Source organism: Hylaeus volcanicus, chromosome 6 (genome assembly GCF_026283585.1).
Source record: "Hylaeus volcanicus isolate JK05 chromosome 6, UHH_iyHylVolc1.0_haploid, whole genome shotgun sequence".
NCBI lineage: Eukaryota > Metazoa > Arthropoda > Insecta > Hymenoptera > Colletidae > Hylaeus > Hylaeus volcanicus.
In genome coordinates this window covers 24245875-24264876 of record NC_071981.1, presented here as the reverse complement: position 1 = coordinate 24264876, position 19002 = coordinate 24245875, and the positions used below count along the sequence as shown (strand labels likewise).

Sequence of the window (19002 nt, the reverse complement as noted above, 5' to 3'; positions counted from 1 at the left end):
GAACAGAAAGACATCAGGTGCGGAGAAAATAAACTTCGAGAGATGCTTTACACAGTTTATTCAACAACAGATGCCTGGTATCTTTAAAGATTGATTTATATGTCAAAGTGAAATGAAAATCAAGAATTGCATTATTTTTTATTTATTTTGACATAAAGAATCATTTTTTAAAGTTTTAAACAGCTGTTGTTAAATACTCTGCATGCGACCAGATGTAGTGAGGAGCTCACGAGAATGGACGTAAAAGGAAGGGTCAGACTTTCTACTGTACAGCAGGGAAAGAGAAAGAACGATCCCGGATTAAGGGGAATATGGCACTACGAGTAAGTAGAATATGGACAGCGGCGAGTAATGCCTACAACTAGTTTGTCTATGACGGCTGACTATAACGTCTGACCCAATACGCCTCCAAGGAAGGTCCTTTTTTCTCCGCGGAGTACAATCCACTGGCAGAGTCGAGAAGCATTCCCTTTAATTCATGGTACCCCTCAGGTCCAATCTCGTGAGCGCCATACCTAACATACATGAGCCGTTCATTATAAAAGTGGTGTAAGTCAATAAATGTATTTCTGTTTTCAAATATGTATAAAGGTTTCGCTGAGAAATACTAATAAATGCTAAATCGCTAGTCGTATACTTTCGGTGATCGCTGATAAATAAATTTGTGAGATTGTTAAATCATACAGGACTTGAGCTATAAACATTTTTGGTGACCATAAATGGACTTACACCATTTTCATAATTATTGAATTTCAAAACTGTAGATTTTGTCACCAGTGTTCCCTCTAAGACAGAGAAACAGGTGCGTAAATTGTTATGCCTTCTGACGGTTGGATTCCTTCGAGACTTTTGAGACCTCTGAGGTTATGCGAATGAATAGATGTCTTTGACCACATGGAATTTTATATTTTCATTGAAATGGAATGATTTAAAAGTAGTAACTGTTGTAGAGCCAGCTCCTGTTGTAGAGTGACAAATTTTAAGATTCTTTGGAATTATACACATACCTGATTTGACCAGCAAGGAGAGGATTAATAGCATATAGCCAGTCGTAGACTTCCTTGTCCCCTAAAGTTTGAAGCAAGTATCCTCGATGTTTTGTAACAACACTAGAAACGAAAGTGAATAATTTGTTTTTATCACAAAATTAGAAATTAAAGGTGAGGTAACAAAAATTATTGTGTACTTTCTAAATTACCTAAAAGTGTTTGGTACTTTCACCATGGCTAATTGATCTTCGGAATATTCAACTTGAGCAGTAGCTAAATTGATGAGAGCTCTCTCTACTGGGTCTTTCTCTTCCCGAAAGATTAGAACGTAAGGTCGTCGTACCGCCTACATACAAAAAGAATGTGGTTAGAAATAAAAGATTCTTTATGAACAATTATACACTTTTACTTCCCACGCTATTGTGGAAATGCCTTGAAAGTATATCACTTTCTCTGTGTACATACCACCCAGCGTTTCTTCCATCCGTTAGTCTTGTGTTCGAGAACATTTAGGTATCCTTTTCTAGCAATAACCGGGCTAATGCGTATTTCTTCCACTTCTGGCACGTAGAGCACCAAATTTTCCTTTGACGGAGAAGAGGAACCTAATGGAGCCGGTGCAACGCTACATGTTTGGTTGCTGGACTCGCTTGCCAATATGCTCTCCTGTAGTTCTTGCAGTCTAGCCCTCTCCGGTGAACTCAACCTAAGGATGCACGACTTAGACCTGCTCCATACTATTATACCAGCAGCCTGCAAGTAACACTCCAGCATCACCCTGACCGTGTGTCCAATCATGCTGGGCGGTTGTCTTTGACTCAAACACATCGAGTCATCGTTTACCAGTTGTTAAGTAAACAGTAAGCAGTTCTTAGAAGCTGACTGCGCTAAAAGCGCAATTTTCACTCAGCAAAGCTACCGAAAATTGCGTGATCAAAGTTGACCAATTTCAAAAGCGATCGTGATTTGAATTTCATTTAGTTTAGAGATTAAATCAAAATTGTTGCAAGCTACGTGGAAAAGGTGAGTCAATTTGTTCGAAATAGAAGTGTTTCGACGTTCAAATTGAATCGAATCCATGCTATCTTCACTCAGTCTCTAATGATAAATTCAGCGCTGTTTCTATGATAATACCAAGAACAAAGAGAAATTTCTTCCTATGCATCCATCCAGGAATGTTTGAATGAAGAGATAGTGAGGATTGTTTTTCTTTGAATCTCGAAAACCATATTTAATTTTGTCATCAAGGTAATATGATGCGACGAAGCGTGGACAACCGCTACTAGCAGGAGCACTCGGCATGCGGGGAGGGTTACCTGCTCTAAGATATCACTAGCTCTCGCGTATACTGACTCTTGAGACGAGGACGATATCACCGAAGACATCATGGATCCCGACATATCAGCCATAGTGTCTTCTCCAGGTGAAACGTCGGAAAGTAGAATAGGTTCTTTGCTTGGAATTCGACCTTGAATCAGTTTTATATACTTTGTGGCCAATTCCTTTTCTCTCTCAGTCATCTCGCAATGTTCGTAAACATCCTTACTCGTTGAACGTCTAAGTTTTACCGGGCTAGCATGTGGTTCGTTCGTCGCTTTCGCCATCATATTGCAAACCTCCTGCGTAAAAAAATAATTAACATTAAAAATGTGTCTGGTACTCGCCGATTTTAATTGAAGTTTGATTTTGTTCAAATACAATTATTTTGCCGTTTGTAGTTAAGTTTCTGCATCTTTAGATAAGGAATGAAATTACCTTTTCGCTCTTTGTGAAGTCGTGCGGTATTTTATTGCAGAATGGAACTTTATCGATGCCAAGTTTTTCTCGTAACAATAGCGTATGTCTTACTCTCTCCACTTCCTCCAGTCTTGTTAATTTCTCCAGTTCCCATTGGTGATCGAATATTAAACTGTCTCCTCGTGGTCTCCACCCGTGGAGGTTCTCTTCTCCTCTAACATACGTGGAACTCGTGTCTAATACACGGCGTTGTCGCCTTTGAACACCTGAAAAGTAATTGTGAAAGATGGGTACTGAACGAAACGGGAATGGAATGTCAGAAAATATAAAAACTTTTTTTTAGCAAAATTGATTTAAATACATATACACTTCCGATAACTTAACAGAGGGGCAAAAAATAATAGAGAAAGCTGCCAATTGATCGATGTATCATGATATAATAGCCATTGTGTGTATTATGCTCAATTACAAAATATAAGATTATTATTCGAATAGATTGTACTCTGTCAGTAAAATGTACGCGACTATTATATCAGCAATGTAGGAAAGGATCAAGGGTGGACTACGCTAAGGGTAGACAAGACAAACCTGGGCTACCTGCTTCCGAAGAACGACGCAGAACCAACTCGTAGACACCACTAAGTCGATTAGCTTCCTGATTGCGGTAGCTTCCGCTGAACAGATGCTTGAGAGAACGAGGTCCTACTCTGGCATCTCTGCCGTAAATGATCATGCTCAGATCTTTAGTAATGATCGCAGGTCTTCCACAATTTTCCAACTAAAAACAGATGATAATTAAAATTGAGACACGTCAAGAAATAATGTCAGAATAAACAAAGGACGTACCTCAAGGTACGCAGAGATGGTCATGAAAATTTGTTCCCTGTACGCTGTAACTCTGTTGAGCAAGGCTGAATTATGAAGAGAGCTGTCCCATGCCGCCTCGAATCTGAACATACATCTGTCGTCTCCAGGTACTTCTAGATATTCACCAGGGAACAGACCCAACGAGAGCACCGAAGAATCATTATCCTCTTCCTCTGGCTCTGGTGTGTTTCTAATGCGGCCAACGACTAACTCTCTCACGTCTTTCCATCGCAATTCGGACGCTGGTTCGTGAACGATAGTAATTCGAATGCGACGCTGAATTCCTTGGTGAAGCAAGAAAAGACCACGACATGGCAAATCGTCGCTATGATCGACTACGGATGGCACGTATTCGCCGTTCGGTGCTAGTTCGCATATCTCGAACCATACCAACACGTCGTATTTAGCGTGTACATGTGACGTGCTGGGCGATGGTAAAACGCTTCCGAATTTTGGCGATCGTACGGGTTGGCTGATCGGTATAGACGGTGGAAGCATTCTCTTCGGTGGCTGTCTTACGCTGTTGGGATGAATGCTAAAGTAAAGATATGTGCTGGAATGTAGGTGATCAATAAAGAAAACAAAGGAAATGAAGTGGGATTCATTTGATTGAAAAAAAAAATTTTAAATAAATACTGAGTCCAAAGAATTCAATGCTCACTATTCCAGTTTAGCATCTTTATGCAGAGGATGTTGCTGATAATGTCCGAAAACCTCGAAGACGATTGGTTGAGTTTTAAGGTACTCCAGGAATGATTTTGTCACCGTGACTGTAATCTAAACAAATTAAACTGGTCATTCCATATAGTAATTGACCCAAACCTGCTAATGGGTTCTCGTTAGAATCATCCGCCCTTTCATGTTTATTATGACATTTTGTAGACTTGCAGAGCGGCCAAAAATAAATATATTTAAGGGGTGAAGCCTCACTTTAAAGTCATGTTGGGTCATAGGGGCTTAAACTTGAGTTGCGGCAGTTAAAAAATACGTATCTCTTACATTTAACCGTCCTACAAACCTGTCCAGTTCTTTGCGCTGTAAATTACTAACTTACATTCTGTACGTGATAAAATCCAGGTGGATTTCCTTTTCCTGTGTTCTTTACCGGTTCCGTTGAGAAAGCTTCATCGTGTCGATGCAAGAAACTGCATGTAACATGCAACATATAATTTCGTGTTAGCTAATGATTATAAAATTTCAACTGTTTCTATGTCTATGTCATCACGTGAAACGTACTTGAATTGGCAGAAAATATCGGCGTACTCGGTGGAAATGCCCATAGCTTGCAGTACCGTTACTCTGAACGTGAACTCAGAACCTGGTTGCAAATGATCTGGTAAATCATCTTCTTTCATGTCGCTGGAAACCGAGCTGTCGCCTCTGCCACTGTCGGCATCACAAATGTCGTCCTCGTCTTTCACATCCTTTTGCTCATTATGGCCCTCCACGACGCGTTCCTCGTTCAGAAGGATCTGTCGATTTTTTTCGAGCGTCTGAGTCAACAGAGTGTTGCGTTTGTTTTGCTTGTGCCCGTCAAAGAGATCGTCCTCGAAGGAAATTCTAGCTGACTGTCTAACGCCGCTTGAGTACTCACTGTTTTCCTCTTCTGGAAGAAGGGTTCGTTACGAAAATCCTACGTCGGGACTCTCGTGATAATCGAGAGATGATAAGCAAGTTGTAAGAATAATTTGGATCGGAGACATATAGACACTGATTACGTACCGACAACGGCTTGCACAGCCACGCGCAAGTATCCTTTCACGTCTCCCTTTTCGTTTACTATCGCTACTTTGTGGATCAGCGGTACAGGGTACATGAGATTGCTTAAGTATACAAAGGACCTGTAATCGCAAACAAACGTGTTTCGTCAAGGATTAATCAAACCACAATAACCGAATTGGTTTTAAAGCCAGGAAATCTGACAATTTTCAATCACAACCATTTGTCCACTTACCTTCCAACCATTCGGAACCATGGGAAACGATCGTAAAAGGGATCACCACCAGTGATGGACTCGATATTGAAGTCTGGAGATGTGGGCGATAGTTCAGCCTCGTTGTGGTACATTTCGCGCATCAATTCGAGTCTTTGTCTGCGCAAAAATGAAAACAACCGTTCTGCGGGTTAAATCACACTGTTTGCCAGCGGTTGATCGAAACATAGTCAGACATTGTCGAAAAGCACAGTGAAGGACACTCGGTACACAACATTCACTTATTTTTTTTAAAGACATCGTGTGCATGATACGTGTTCAGAGATATATTTAGAAATCGAATGAGAAAATTAGTAAATGTGTTCGCACAAATAAAGGGACATACGTTATGAAAACAACTCGTTAATTTTAACTTTTGTTCAATTGATACGGATACTGTAATCGAATTTTGTTTCAGTCCCTGTATTTTCATATAGAGAAAGGTACTACGTTGTCAAAGAATATGGTATAGTAGTGTACAGCATCTAAGCTGTTGAAGTACATACATATTCTACGTGATTTTTGTAGTCTTTAAATTATCGCTGTGTAACTCGTTGGCGGAGTGTAGTGGCATGTGCACAATGAAGTCACGAAGCAAGAGTGTGACAAAATTTCAGCCGCAAGGAGCGCACGTGTTCAGCGAGACACAATTGAAACATACAAAAGGAGTTAAACCCTTCAAGGATCTCCTACTTTCTTCTTGCAAAAGAAATTTGCGTTTCTATGAATGCAAAATGAGTGGCAAAATACTTTCAAACTATTTCTCTAATTTCAAGTGCAGGAACAATCAATCGAATAAATCCAGCAACTTGATAAGCAGAAATGATTTTTGATTTCGAAACTATTTCGAATTTCATACACTTCATAATTTAGAGGGGTTAATTCCACTTCGACTTACGACGCCGAAGACTCGGAACGCTTGGCCATGCAAAATTCTTCATCGATATCTCGTTGAATCCAGCACAGTTACAAAGCAAAGTATTTTTTTTTTCTGACGACAGTTGTTTAGACCGAGACAGTGTGTATATCAGTGTTTTCCAAAGTAGGGAACTCTACTGCAAGTTACGTGCCTTGTAATCCGAAAGGGTCAGGAAACATTTGTAATATAGAAAAATGTGGATAATTCAAACGTGTCTTTCTAATAATACGTGAGAGTATATTTAAAATATTCTACTTGTCACGTCTAAATAATTTCCCTATCCATAAATTTTAAATCAAGGGTATGTTACTTGGATTTTCGTTTTTGTTCTGTATCATGTTATTTACAACATATAGTAACGAACAAAAATTAATTTAAGCTCTTTGCTCTTAACGATTATAAACAATGTACATATATTAGCAAATATCACTTATTGTAGGTAGTAGTAAATACCATTTATTTCTTAGGGCGAGAATTTTGCAAGCATTTGATTTGTCCATAAGCTGTCGTTAAACAATATTTCAGATTCGATAAGTGAAGAATAAAAACAATTAAATATCGAATCAATCAAAATAAGCATAACAGAAATTGTTTGTTTGTAAATCTCGAGCGCAGAAGTTCTCTCTTTTCTTTTAGAGGGGCGCCTTTCGTAAAAAATTTGGAAATCACTGGCGAAAACGGTGAGGCGAAATTATGTAAAATCGACAATTAGCGTTCGTAAAGATCAGAGGATGGGCGTGAAGCGTGTGGCGATAATGAGGAGAGAGCCTCGCGCATTCGAGCACCAACCTCGAAGGCAAAAGATTTGCGAGCGAGAACTTCGGATTAGAGTAGACTGTAAGGCATTGGAAAATATCCTCTTTGGCCTCCGGGGTGCTGGGGCTCGAGTCCTCGTTGTACACGTGTCGCATCAGCTCCAAGCGCTGTCTATAAGTTAACACGTATTACTTGCGTGAGTGTTCCTGTGCGTTTTTATCTAAGCACGATCTGATCAAAGCAATGATTTAACCCACATTACAGGGCTCTCTGATTCGGTTGTACAATAAATAATCGGATACTTCAAACGCCTACACTGGCCTACATACAGGACAAATATGACGACAAATTTATCTATAATATATAGAAGTTTACCGAGGCTCTATTAAAACTCAATCCTGTTTAAGAATCTGGAAAAGGGGTCAATAACCCCATTTCTACATACAGGGTCCTAGTAAACCCTACGATACTAAAAAGAGGGGTATTTGTCGCTATGATTGGTAGTTGTAGAAAATACAATTTGTAACTATTAAAGTAGAAATGAACAGTACATATCTCGATATCTCATTTTACTTAGGAGACTGGATTAGTGACTCACCCCCTAAGCATAAGTATTAAACGATAATATAATGCATGATCACAACACGAAGCAGTATACTGATTACAAACCTGAGTTTATCAAGCGTCCAATAATGTGTTGCTCCATTCTTTGTGTCTTGAACTTCTACAGCAACGATCGTGCGCGGGAATGGTCTTTCTTCCTCTTCTTCTTCGTCCAGAGCGGGTAGAAGATCCGGAGGGAGCGGCGAGTAAAGTGTATCCGTGAGCAAGGTGAACTGGAATTGCACCTATAAAGAACATTTTATATGTAGATAGTAAAGATCATACAACATTCGTGCTTTCTCGCTGAAATAATTCACGAAGATTTAAAAATAAATTGAAAAAAAAAAATTTTAATTGAATGAATAAAAACGTTGTTTTTATTGCAAATGATAAATTATTACGAAAATTTGTATGAGGTATGAAGCAATTGAATGAGTTGGTTAAATAAAGTATCGATACTAAATTCAATACTTCAAATCAAGTTAAAAAATCATGAAAAAACAGATGAATCTATGTGTGCTTGTGATAATACCAAATATTTATTCAGTTCATAGAACGTCAAAAAGGGGGTACTTGATTTGTTAGATGCGTTAATATGCATCAAATGACACATTAAGAATGAAATATAAAAGAAAATACAAATTTAGAGTTCCGTGTAAAATTGAACGATCAGAAATTCTGAACTTTCTGATCAACGTTTAAGTTAAACAATAACTCAATTTCAATATTTTACAGATGAACGATTTCAAAAAAAATTTATTCTGCCACATAAATTGCGATAACCATGTATTGATTAAACAAATATTAAATGCCCATGACGATTAAGCGATTGTAATGAAACGGATGCCAAAACGTATAATGGAAGAAGCAAGTGTCGATGATTCACGAATGACAAGTAACGTCAGAATTTTGTTCCCATGAATAAACCACGGATGTACCTTCTTTTTGAGTTCGACAGAAATAGCGTTAGCCTCTTTGAGGAATATCGCGTTGCCCCAGAGATCATCCCGAAGACTTGTGAATTGATGGTATTTCCACTTTCGGAAGGCCCAAGCGGCCAGTTGGAACTCTCTCTCGGTCCAGTTGCTCTCTGCGTCAAACAAGGGGTTGACTGAAATGCAAGCCATTACCAGGCAAAACAGTCAGAAAAGCCAAGCATTTTGTGGATACCACCGGTTCCTTCGTTAAAAGCAGCCTCTGTGGTCTGTCCACAATCAGATGATGGACTATGATCACGTTGACGAAAAGAGACTTGGAAGAATCGATCTCATAAAACAAGTTCAAAATTTTTATTTCGTCGCAAACTAGCAAAGAGTAATTAAACAGCTGAAAACAATGTAACATTGTACAATATAACTGCATGCGTGCATTACAATCAACTGAAGGATAAAAATCGAACAATGAATGAACATTCAGAAAATGCTTGTAACGTTTCTTTACGTACCATCATCTGATTATGCCTCGCACAGATCCGTGCAACTGTAGAATTTGTAATGAGACAAATGGCCTTTTCATTTTACTTCAGTTACTTTTGATAATGTTACCCTCTATAATTTCGTCAATCTATCTATATTTAAATTAAATTTCAATGTACTCGTTACAAATTCTAGCAGTTTTAACGAAGAGGCAGTACGAGCTACACACGATCGTAGCTTACTCAGAACTGTGTAAACATTTTCCACGCGACAATTTCGAATTTAAAATTATTTTTTCGAAATAAATACTCCAATATCGTTAAGGTAAAATGTTTGCAACAGCTTTGCTCGTGTGAATTTTAATAATCATAACGAACTAGAAAGATGCAATTTATGATGTATAGGTAGACAAAAAATTATTAACTTCAGAGACAGTCTGTAATGCGTACTCACCAAAAATATCCTCCTCGATATTATTGAAGTCTTCTGGTGTGTAACTGCTATACATAGACATCGTCATGCTCTGCTCCTCCACTTGTCTCTGCAGTGCATCTATCCGGGCCTCGTAACTCTGCGAACACAATAACATCCATATATTTTTACGTTTGAATTAACGTATATTAGGACTACATATTGTTTCCTTATTTTCTTTTACTATTGTTTAAATTTTCGTTTCAACGTACTTTTCTTTGCTCTTCGAACAGCTGATCAGCTTCTTCCTTTTCCTTGCGGTACTGTTCTTCCAGCACTAATAATCTCTTCTCCATTTCCGCTTTGAGATCGATTCCTTGCTTTTCCAGCAATTCAATTTGTGCAAAATTCCAATCTACTGTTTCTACATTTCCAGGTGTCTCAGCAGAGGACCCCTTCTCCCATCGTTCACGAACTGTACAAAAAACAGACGTTTATTTTCGCTTATGAACACTCAACAATTTTGGAGCACAATTTGATCTTTGCGAAACAAAACTCGTTTACCTTGATCAGGGTGTATGAATCTGAATACATGATTTTTTCCGAAGATCACACGAGATCCAGTATTCAGAACAACTGGTTCAGTGATCTCGCGTCCGTTTACATAAATTAAAGCGTCCGTCTTCGGTATCAGGGTGATGATGCTCTCGTGGTTCTCGAAGACACAATGCTCGCTCAGTATGTACGGGCCACAAAGCTGGATGTCTTGAGGTATGTTAGCCTCAGCGTTACCGATACGCGTGAAACCGTCCTTGATGTAGTAGATCAGACACTCGGACATAAGAGGATCCTCGTTCAAGTTCACCAAGTGGGGAGTTTTCTTTGGCGAGAACACGCCAACCGTTACGCCATCTTCTTTCACCGCAACTCCCATTTCGGCGAACACCGCCTCGCGCTGAAGGCGTATCAACTCTGTTCGCTTCAGCTTCTCCTCCCATGTTTCGTTCAGCTCTGAAAGTAAACAGCAAAAATGTTTTTTGTTGTAACTACACTCTCCGCCAAGTATTCTTCTTTCTACAATCTTCAGAGGGCGAACAATAAATCTTCCAGAAATGTGTCACTGAACTACATATTCGGTGATGAAATTATACTCCAGAGGGTAGTCGTTTTATCTGGGTCAGAGGAATCGATATTTCCTTTTACTTTTTTGCAAGTAGGTATACAGTTAATTTTAGGTTGACACCGATATGGAAATGTGATGAAAAGCAGACAGACATGGCTGTATCCGTATTCGAGTTCTACATTCGTTTCAAGTTATTTGTGTAATGAAATGAATTGGAGCTATGAAAGATTACGTACCATTTTATGTTACATTTTTATATTTATCAACTGGATTGAAACATACGAGATAGTGACAACAAATAAGATCAGAGAATTAATTTAAAAATGTCTTCCCTATACTTACCAGCGATAAGTTTCTCCGAAGCTTGTAGCTGATCCACAGCTTCCTCGGCGATTGTCGAGTTCGTGTGAGAGGCAAGTCTCGACCGACTTTCCTTCACATCGTCCTCGCGTTTATTTGTCCTGACGATTTCGTCTCCTGCGGGACAGAAAGGGCTGCATTAAAAAACGAGGAACACGAACATGTAAGTTAAGAGTGGCAAGTCAGCCAGGAATGTAAAACGCGTCTCGAAAACACCAAAAGCCATAACTAAAGCAGTGGCGTAAGTGGAAGAGAATTTTCCAAGGATTTGTCTCGTGATCTGTGTTCTAATGAAAACTGAATACGTTTTGTGGATTCCTCGGTTCGTTTTTATCTATTTGTACAATAGATTAGAATTATCCGATTTTATGATATACACGAATTAAAATTTTTAATCAAGTTAGTATACCTTTGGGTAGATTTAAGTCGACAGCGATCAATACTTTACAAAGATTCAACAAATTCAATAACATGTTTCAGAATTGACACAAATCACTGTAAAACCGTTCGACAGTTAAATCAGGAATGTTCGAGTCGGTGTATACACTGAAAATGAACAGTGTAAGCCAGCGGTGTCCTACGATAGTATAGTGTACGTTATTACAAACGAAGACCACTATATTTATACAAAATTAAGCGTAGCGCTCAGTCAAGTATTATTACGGGGCTAAGATGTTGAAAAAAAAAAGTCTTGAATTTAATTCTAGTTAACTGTGCTCATGTCATAGCGTTCCGAGATGCGTTCGGATTGTCCGCCGTTGAGTGCCATGCAAAGATCTTTCGGGTCGGTTTTAGGGACAATGTGATGGATCTAAGTGAACAAATAAGCGAGGCAAACAACACGTATTTACTGGAGGGGAATTCCGACACAACAGAGAAACTATAAAAGCCTGGAATTCATACGTGAGCGCTCGATGCGAAATTAGGTGTCTATATATCAGTCGAAGACTCTCGGAGACGCTAACAGGATTTCGCCAGGTAAGATCAATCTTCATCAGGCCGTTCGACTGATTACGGAATCCTTATACTTTACAAACTACGTAACATTTCGTCAAAATTCGAAGGAAACAGCGAATCCCAAAGTTTTCAAAACCACAGCGTATGCGATTTCACGTCACTCGCAGAGGGGGCTCGAAATAGGACAAATCAGAGGGACAAATTAAATCTAAATTGTTTCTTAGAACTCGACTGATCTGATTGTTCTCGCGAATCGATCATTCTCCATCTAGTACGTACCAAAGCACAAATGAATATTTTTATACAGAATTTAAATAATTTGGAAAGGTGCCTAATGCAGGGGATGTTGCTATATGTATCGTTCTCCATCGGCGTTCGATTCATGAACGTAGAGTTTAACGTTAAAAGCCGCTAATTATGCCACCTACGATATGAATGGGACAATAATCATCAACCGCTGTGGTTATGTCGTGGCTGATGTATGTACGTGTCTGTGTTTGTGTGTTGAAAAGGGGGAAAAAAATAGAATGCGATTCTGCGCAAAGCAAAATGTAAATAATCTTTTTGGGAATCGACAAAAACACAGATGACACGCATTATGCGCTTGGCCATGAGATAGAAGCGGACGTTTAAAGAACAGGCGCAAAAAAGAGTGATCGGACTCCCCCGGCTTTGAGAGACTTTCGTCGTTTGTGTGGATTTTCGTGATTTTACTTACTAGATTCTTTCTTTTCATATGTGACTTTGCCATCTGGCCCTACGTCAAGCACAAGGGAAACAAAGAAAAAAACGTACTATGTAAATGGTGGCTTGCCTACAGCGCGCTACTTTTTTGTTGTTACATTTTGCTTTTGCGTCGCAAAGTATCAACTTTTTAACAAAGCACTAGTTCGGACTCGTGTTCGTATGACATTTTTCTCTCTTTTGTTTTTTTACTTAAAGAGCTTATCGATACAGTACGATAGCTTAATTCTTGAAACATTCAACGTTTGATAAAGTTAAACAACTGCTCGTAACGCTGATTGTTCTATTCATCTCGTTTGTAAACATTATAAATGTTTTTATTTTGTTAACGCTCTGTGATTTGTAAATAGCTCGTCAAGACGTACGATACAAATTGAGTTATGTTTTATTTAAAAAGCGCGTTTTCATTTAAAGTTCTCCTTTAGCGAGCGGCACAATCGTTCAAGTATGTACATTGTACGTATTGCTTTTATTAACGTTGGTTATTAAGCAGCAGAGCATACTGCTTTCGCTTCGAGCGTTATTGGAACATACCTACTGTTATCGAACCACGCGTACCCGCACGCGCGCAGAAAGGGAGAGCACCACTCTTGGAAATTCAACCCGTGTTGCACAAAGAGAAAAGCGACTCACCTTCTTGCACGTCAATACCCTCTTGTTTCAGGAGCTCCCGTAACTTCTGAATCTCCTCCTTAAGCTCCCTGATAAGCTTCGCGTTCGCGTCCTCGTTAACGACAGCCTTGCAAACTATCTGTTTCGCCCTATCTGCGTATCTGTGGTCACAAACAACGAATACGCATAATTATTAAACAAATAAAATGAACGCAGAGGAGAAGCACATACGAATGTAACTCGCATATTCTATATAAAGCTTATGTTAAACTCTACAAGAACACCTTCTGCAAATAACGCGTCGCATTAAAGGGATGAATGCACACTAACGAATCCTCCGAAGGATGCTTTCAAGTGCCTTGCCCGTTTTTAAAACTTCTTCATTTAATCCCCTCCTCCCCTCTTTAGAAACTTATTTTTTTTTTTATACTTTAAAAAGTTGCAACGAACAAGCGCGAAACAAAATTGTAATTTTCCTAGAGAAGCTTTGACTGGTTTAAGTAAACGATTCTGCTCGCTCTTCGAGTTTTTTTTTTTTGCTCTTGTAAGCTCTGTTACCGCGAAAGTAAGTCATTCCCTAGAGCAAACATCTCGGTAACGATTATTTCGTTATACGAGAAATGCTCAGAGGAGATTTATTTATAATTCATGAAAGTTTTAATGTTGTTGCTTCGTGGAAGCTTGAACTATAGCCAAACAACGACTTCATCCGGCTTATTCGGGTCATCTAATAAGTTTCTGAGTAACCTGGACGCTTCAGAGAAACCCAACAATGAATGATAAAATAAATAAAAAATATGTATTTTATGGGAAGACAGCTTTCGACCAAGTTTCACGTTTAAGTAACAAGTAAGAAAATGAATTATAAAATGACAACAGTAACCGTAAAGTGGAACCTTTGAGTGAAAAATGTACCGTAAAGTGGAGAGTGTTTCATCGTAATTGATGTCCGCAGGGCTCACTGCAGCGATCATCGCTGTTTTTGAGTTTCCACCCAAATTTTCTCGCAGCAGCCACGTTAGAACGGAATCTCTATACGGGATGAAATCAGCCTTCTTCTTCTTTTTCGTCGCCTAGAACAACCGCAAACCGGTTGAAGAGATTGACATTCTTTGTTTCGTTTTCTTTTTCTTTTTTTTTTTTACATTGAAATTTGCAAAAACCTGAACGATAAATACGTGTATCGTGACGTTTCTATTTTACCGTTTCGTGTACGAAAATTGAACTTTCTTTTATTCCAAGAATTCATTCGAAACAGAAAACTAAACGAAGGGGGAAAGAGCCATTTATGAACTTACCGCCTAATAATCCATAGGACAGCAGCGAAATAGACAGAAGATACGGATTACGTTAATATAAAGTTTAGACAATATCCAGGAAAATTTGAAAGGTTAAAGCTGTAACTTTCGCATCACTGGGTATTACCTAACATGAACACGAACGCTCGCAGAACACGCAAGAATTTTATACAGAAAGATCCATCCGCTTTTAGAGAAGAAATTTATTTCTTGGTGGAATTTATAGAACAGCAAACTCTCGCAAAATTATACTGGCATCGGCATTCTTTTCCAAGTAGTCTATATAATGAAACGAGATTTACTCACGATTTCGGCTAGAGCGCTGATGACCTTCCCGAGGGTTGTCAAGCTTTTGTTGATATTCGCACCCTCCTTCAACCTCGTGCCCTTTGCACCGGTAGAATCGGCTCTCTCGGAACCAGCCAAGTCGACCAGCGAGATTTTGCTGACCTTTTCTGTCACTAATCCGGTCGCAGAATCTTGTTTTTGTTGCGTGAAGAAAATCGTGAATACAGCGTGGGATCTGCTTGATGTCTCGTTCATGTTTGTGGCTGCCACGGTTCTGAAACAGAAACAACGAACACGATTGCCTACCTATTTACATTAATCGGTACTTGGACTGTTGTGCGTTGTCCCGAACAAAATTTTCCAGTACTATATAAATACATACAGCACTTGTATTTATTGTCTGCTGGTAACTTTTTACAATGTAATTGATGATGGTAAATCTAATTTTTTTGCATCGAATGTAATTAAAAATCGACAGCGTACCTTGCTTTGTTTCCCTCGTCTATGAGATCGTGGATGTCTTGATAAGACATCACCGCCAGTTTCGACAGGTCCTCGACGTATGGTCCAAGGAGAGGATGTTCGCGTACACGGAGATTTCCTTTGTTCTTGGGGTTCAAGAGGTCCCGCACCCTCTCGCAGTAGATTTCCATGTAACTGACTTCGACCGAATACTTCAGGCTCTCGCTTGAATTGCGGCTGATTTTTCTAAAAAGGTCCTTGCAAATTTGGGGAATAATTCCCTCTTGACCTTCTTCTTGTTTGCCCATCATAGTGTACGATTTACCAGCGCCAGTCTGTCCGTATGCGAATATGCACACATTGTACCCTATTCAGAGACAATTATTATCGAATGGTAACTTCTACCTTTGGATCGTGTTGGATTTATTCGCAATAAATAGGTTTATTTATTCATTTAAATTTCTCACAATTCATAAGCACAGTGAATATGATACAATTTAGAGCGAATGAGTCAATAGTGATGAGAACTAAGTAGTAAATTAACAACAAGAAAAAGATGCGAGTATGGATTATTAATTCGTCTATAGAGATCGTGAGATCGTTATTAATGCAGTCCTGTTTCTATATCGCGAATGTCTGCCAAGAATGCACGAGAATTTCAACACCCAATTCCTAGTCGGGTGGTATGCAAACGTGCGTGGCAATTTCTAGATGTAAATGCCCCCGGTATGTTAGAATTTCGACGCGCAGTGTCCGAAATGCCTGAGACATTGATCGCGTCATTTCTCCATAAGCGTTTTAAATTTTCTAGCTTTGTTTCATACGTGGCCTTACCTTCGAAAGCGTGTTGCAGCATCTCCTCGCCAATGTCTTTGTAGACCATCACTTGCGAGGAGTAATTAGTGTCACATGGCTACAACAGAAATAACGAAGAACCGTGACTCTTTTGTGTCGTCTCTTTTGTACAAAAGTTAAGCGAGATAGTACGTGTATAATTTTTTAAAGCGATCTTATCTTTTGACATTGGATAAAAAAAATATCAACGTTAACAAAAGATGAAAGATACTTACGTCCATGGAAAAGTATGAATAATCGTAGTTGAAACTCTTGATTGCATCTTTGGTGCCCGGTGGTGCTTTGGGGTTCGATATAGCTGTAACACGCAAAGGAAGTAAACCCGCTAATGCGATAAAGAAAACAGTAAACTAAATTACGTACTCTTATTTCTCCATCTAACGGTTTCCTCGTAAAAGTGGACAACTATACTTCCTCGAGTTTAATCAGTGCGAACGTGATTTCTGAATACAATTTTTCCTATTTTTTTAAAAAAAAAGGCTAGACATTCTATTCGTCAGCTACAATGGTACCGAGACTTTCTAATTTCTCATGATACTGCTTGTTAGAAATTCTCGATACCACGCTTGGTTTTTATTTTATTTTACAACCGTGGCATCAAATTCAGCTTCCACGCGAATGTCTACGATAATCAAAAGATCGTCTGGTGGAGTCGTCTCTAATTAAAAATACTCGGGCTACCTAGGTGAATCGATACGAAAAAAATGAGAAACAAAAGGAGAATATAACGCCGTTCGAGAGACCATCTGGGCGAAAAGTATGAAAGGACGGAATTAATTGTACTCACAAGTAGTGTTGCCGGACATTTCGATGATGCATTGTGCCTCGCGGGAGATCTCCCGATTGTTGAAGGGCCGTACCCTCACCGCCACCTTTACCGACGACATTTTTCTTCTGTTTTTAATTCAACGTCGGGTCACGACGGCGGCGGTGCTGGCGATAGACTTTTTTCTCGTTACTCTGCGGGAATAAAGAGGCATCGTTAGCAGGAGCCAGCAACACGGAAGGGAGTCATGCGATCGAAAGTTTATTCTACCAGGGCCACGCTCCTGGATTAATTAAAACAATGCGTTACTTCGCGATTGTTCCATTCGACGAACTCTTCGCGTCGCTGAATGTTTCACGACGAACAATCGCGGAACATCTTCGTCCAAAATTAATGATCGTACCACCAATGATCTCGCTGCCTATTCCACGCTGTTCGTTTTAACATATACTATACCAGGATTGTTTAAAAATAATCGGAGTGGCGATATTCGATTTTAGAGTCAGACTCGAGATTTACAAATTTGGCCTAAACTTTCCATCGCGAGTCAGACTCGTGATTTTCAAGTTTGGTCTAAACTTTCCACTACGAGCCAGACTCGTGATTTTCAAGTTTGGCCCGAAATTTTGATCACGAGCCTGACTCGTGAAAATAGTGCAAGGGGTTAATGAAGAAGAGAATAAAAATAATAAATAATCCAATCCTAAAGTGTTCCAACCCTAAAATATTCAATCACCGTGTTCTTTAACGAGTGAAAGCCAATAAAAACTTTTGCGTCGTTGGATCGGAATGCACGTACCACGTTCAAAGAGTTTTTATCGAATCTCGCGGTATATTTCATTAGGCGTTGATTAAATCGCTGCACCGCAAGTTTCGGGGAGTCGTTAATCAGCCGCCAATGAAAGTAACTGGCGAATGGACGGGGTCGAGGATCGATACTTTTCGACAAAAGGTTCGTCGATCGAGGATAATTATCCGTCGATCGAGGATAATTATCCGTCGACTCGCGAAACAATCGTCAAACGAGGCAATAAACATCCGACGAATAAACGCCCGAACAAAAGGAGCACAAGGATTATCGTCGCTCCGCGAATGCGATTAATTCGTATTCCGATGGAGATGGTTCGTTGATCTCATCTGATAAAATTTGCATATTAGCTGATCCTGATGACCCGGGTGACGTAGTCAGTGCTCGCGTTTTATTTCATTTCAGTTTATCCCTAGAACTTCTGACACACCAGAAATAACACGAGATAAAATCGATTTCTATATTTAATTTCACGATCAGTCAAAGTGGCTAACGAATCGTGAGAACGGTTCAAGAACACGAGCAACCCGCGTTTTCCTCTTAAGCCAATTATAATAAAGAGAAAATAAATATTTACGTAATATCTTGATGAATTACGAGCTAATTGATACGCGGCATGTTCCAACAAGAACTGCAAGCTTCATTCTCCTAGCCTTTATCAGTATAGCTGTATGTCTCGTCGCTGTATCATAATTATACATTTACCATTGGTCACTAACGCAGTAAAGACCTGTTATCGTTATTAAATTTTCTAATATTAAACGATAGAAACGATCAAATTGCGTATAAAAAATCTAACGCGTCATTCGTTCTATGCTTCGTCTGATCAATGGCTGACTCGTTCCACTGCGACTCTGTCGATGTTCGCTGACCTATTCATCTAGGCGGAACGCTGTAAATGAGGTGTAAAATTAGTTCTCGTAATCATTAGAATCTACACGTCAGAGATACGGTCTGATACGCTTTTCACGCTTTTCGTTATACTGCAACTGGAGTCAAACCATTAGAGATTAATTTGAGTAAATCTTTAGAAATTTACTCACAGTTTTTCATGAAAAAA

At 39.3% G+C, this 19002-nt stretch overlaps 1 protein-coding gene across 18 annotated transcripts in view; it reads right to left on the bottom strand.

Moving 5' to 3' along the window:
* The window catches only part of LOC128878977 (kinesin-like protein unc-104), a 38601-nt gene that overhangs the window by 4385 nt on the left and 15214 nt on the right, over nt 1-19002 (bottom strand). For 2 of the 18 annotated variants that reach the window (XM_054127690.1, XM_054127691.1), the window contains exons 2-29: nt 17156-17328; nt 16584-16666; nt 16348-16426; nt 15535-15880; nt 15070-15325; nt 14381-14538; nt 13487-13626; nt 12828-12866; nt 11135-11269; nt 10234-10680; nt 9942-10144; nt 9712-9829; nt 8782-8954; nt 7910-8088; nt 7274-7411; nt 5548-5685; nt 5316-5434; nt 4830-5199; nt 4648-4738; nt 4255-4370; nt 3573-4128; nt 3315-3504; nt 2745-2992; nt 2306-2608; nt 1455-1742; nt 1199-1335; nt 1008-1109; nt 360-515 (exon numbers count right to left, since the gene is read on the bottom strand). In XM_054127690.1, the coding sequence (XP_053983665.1) occupies nt 371-515; nt 1008-1109; nt 1199-1335; nt 1455-1742; nt 2306-2608; nt 2745-2992; nt 3315-3504; nt 3573-4128; nt 4255-4370; nt 4648-4738; nt 4830-5199; nt 5316-5434; nt 5548-5685; nt 7274-7411; nt 7910-8088; nt 8782-8954; nt 9712-9829; nt 9942-10144; nt 10234-10680; nt 11135-11269; nt 12828-12866; nt 13487-13626; nt 14381-14538; nt 15070-15325; nt 15535-15880; nt 16348-16426; nt 16584-16666; nt 17156-17255 (5397 nt within the window). In that variant the 5' untranslated portion in view covers nt 17256-17328 and the 3' untranslated portion in view covers nt 360-370. The remainder of the gene's footprint in view (nt 1-359; nt 516-1007; nt 1110-1198; nt 1336-1454; nt 1743-2305; nt 2609-2744; nt 2993-3314; nt 3505-3572; nt 4129-4254; nt 4371-4647; nt 4739-4829; nt 5200-5315; nt 5435-5547; nt 5686-7273; nt 7412-7909; nt 8089-8781; nt 8955-9711; nt 9830-9941; nt 10145-10233; nt 10681-11134; nt 11270-12827; nt 12867-13486; nt 13627-14380; nt 14539-15069; nt 15326-15534; nt 15881-16347; nt 16427-16583; nt 16667-17155; nt 17329-19002) is intronic. The other 16 variants (XM_054127693.1, XM_054127694.1, XM_054127692.1 and 13 more) reach the window with 16 other exon arrangements.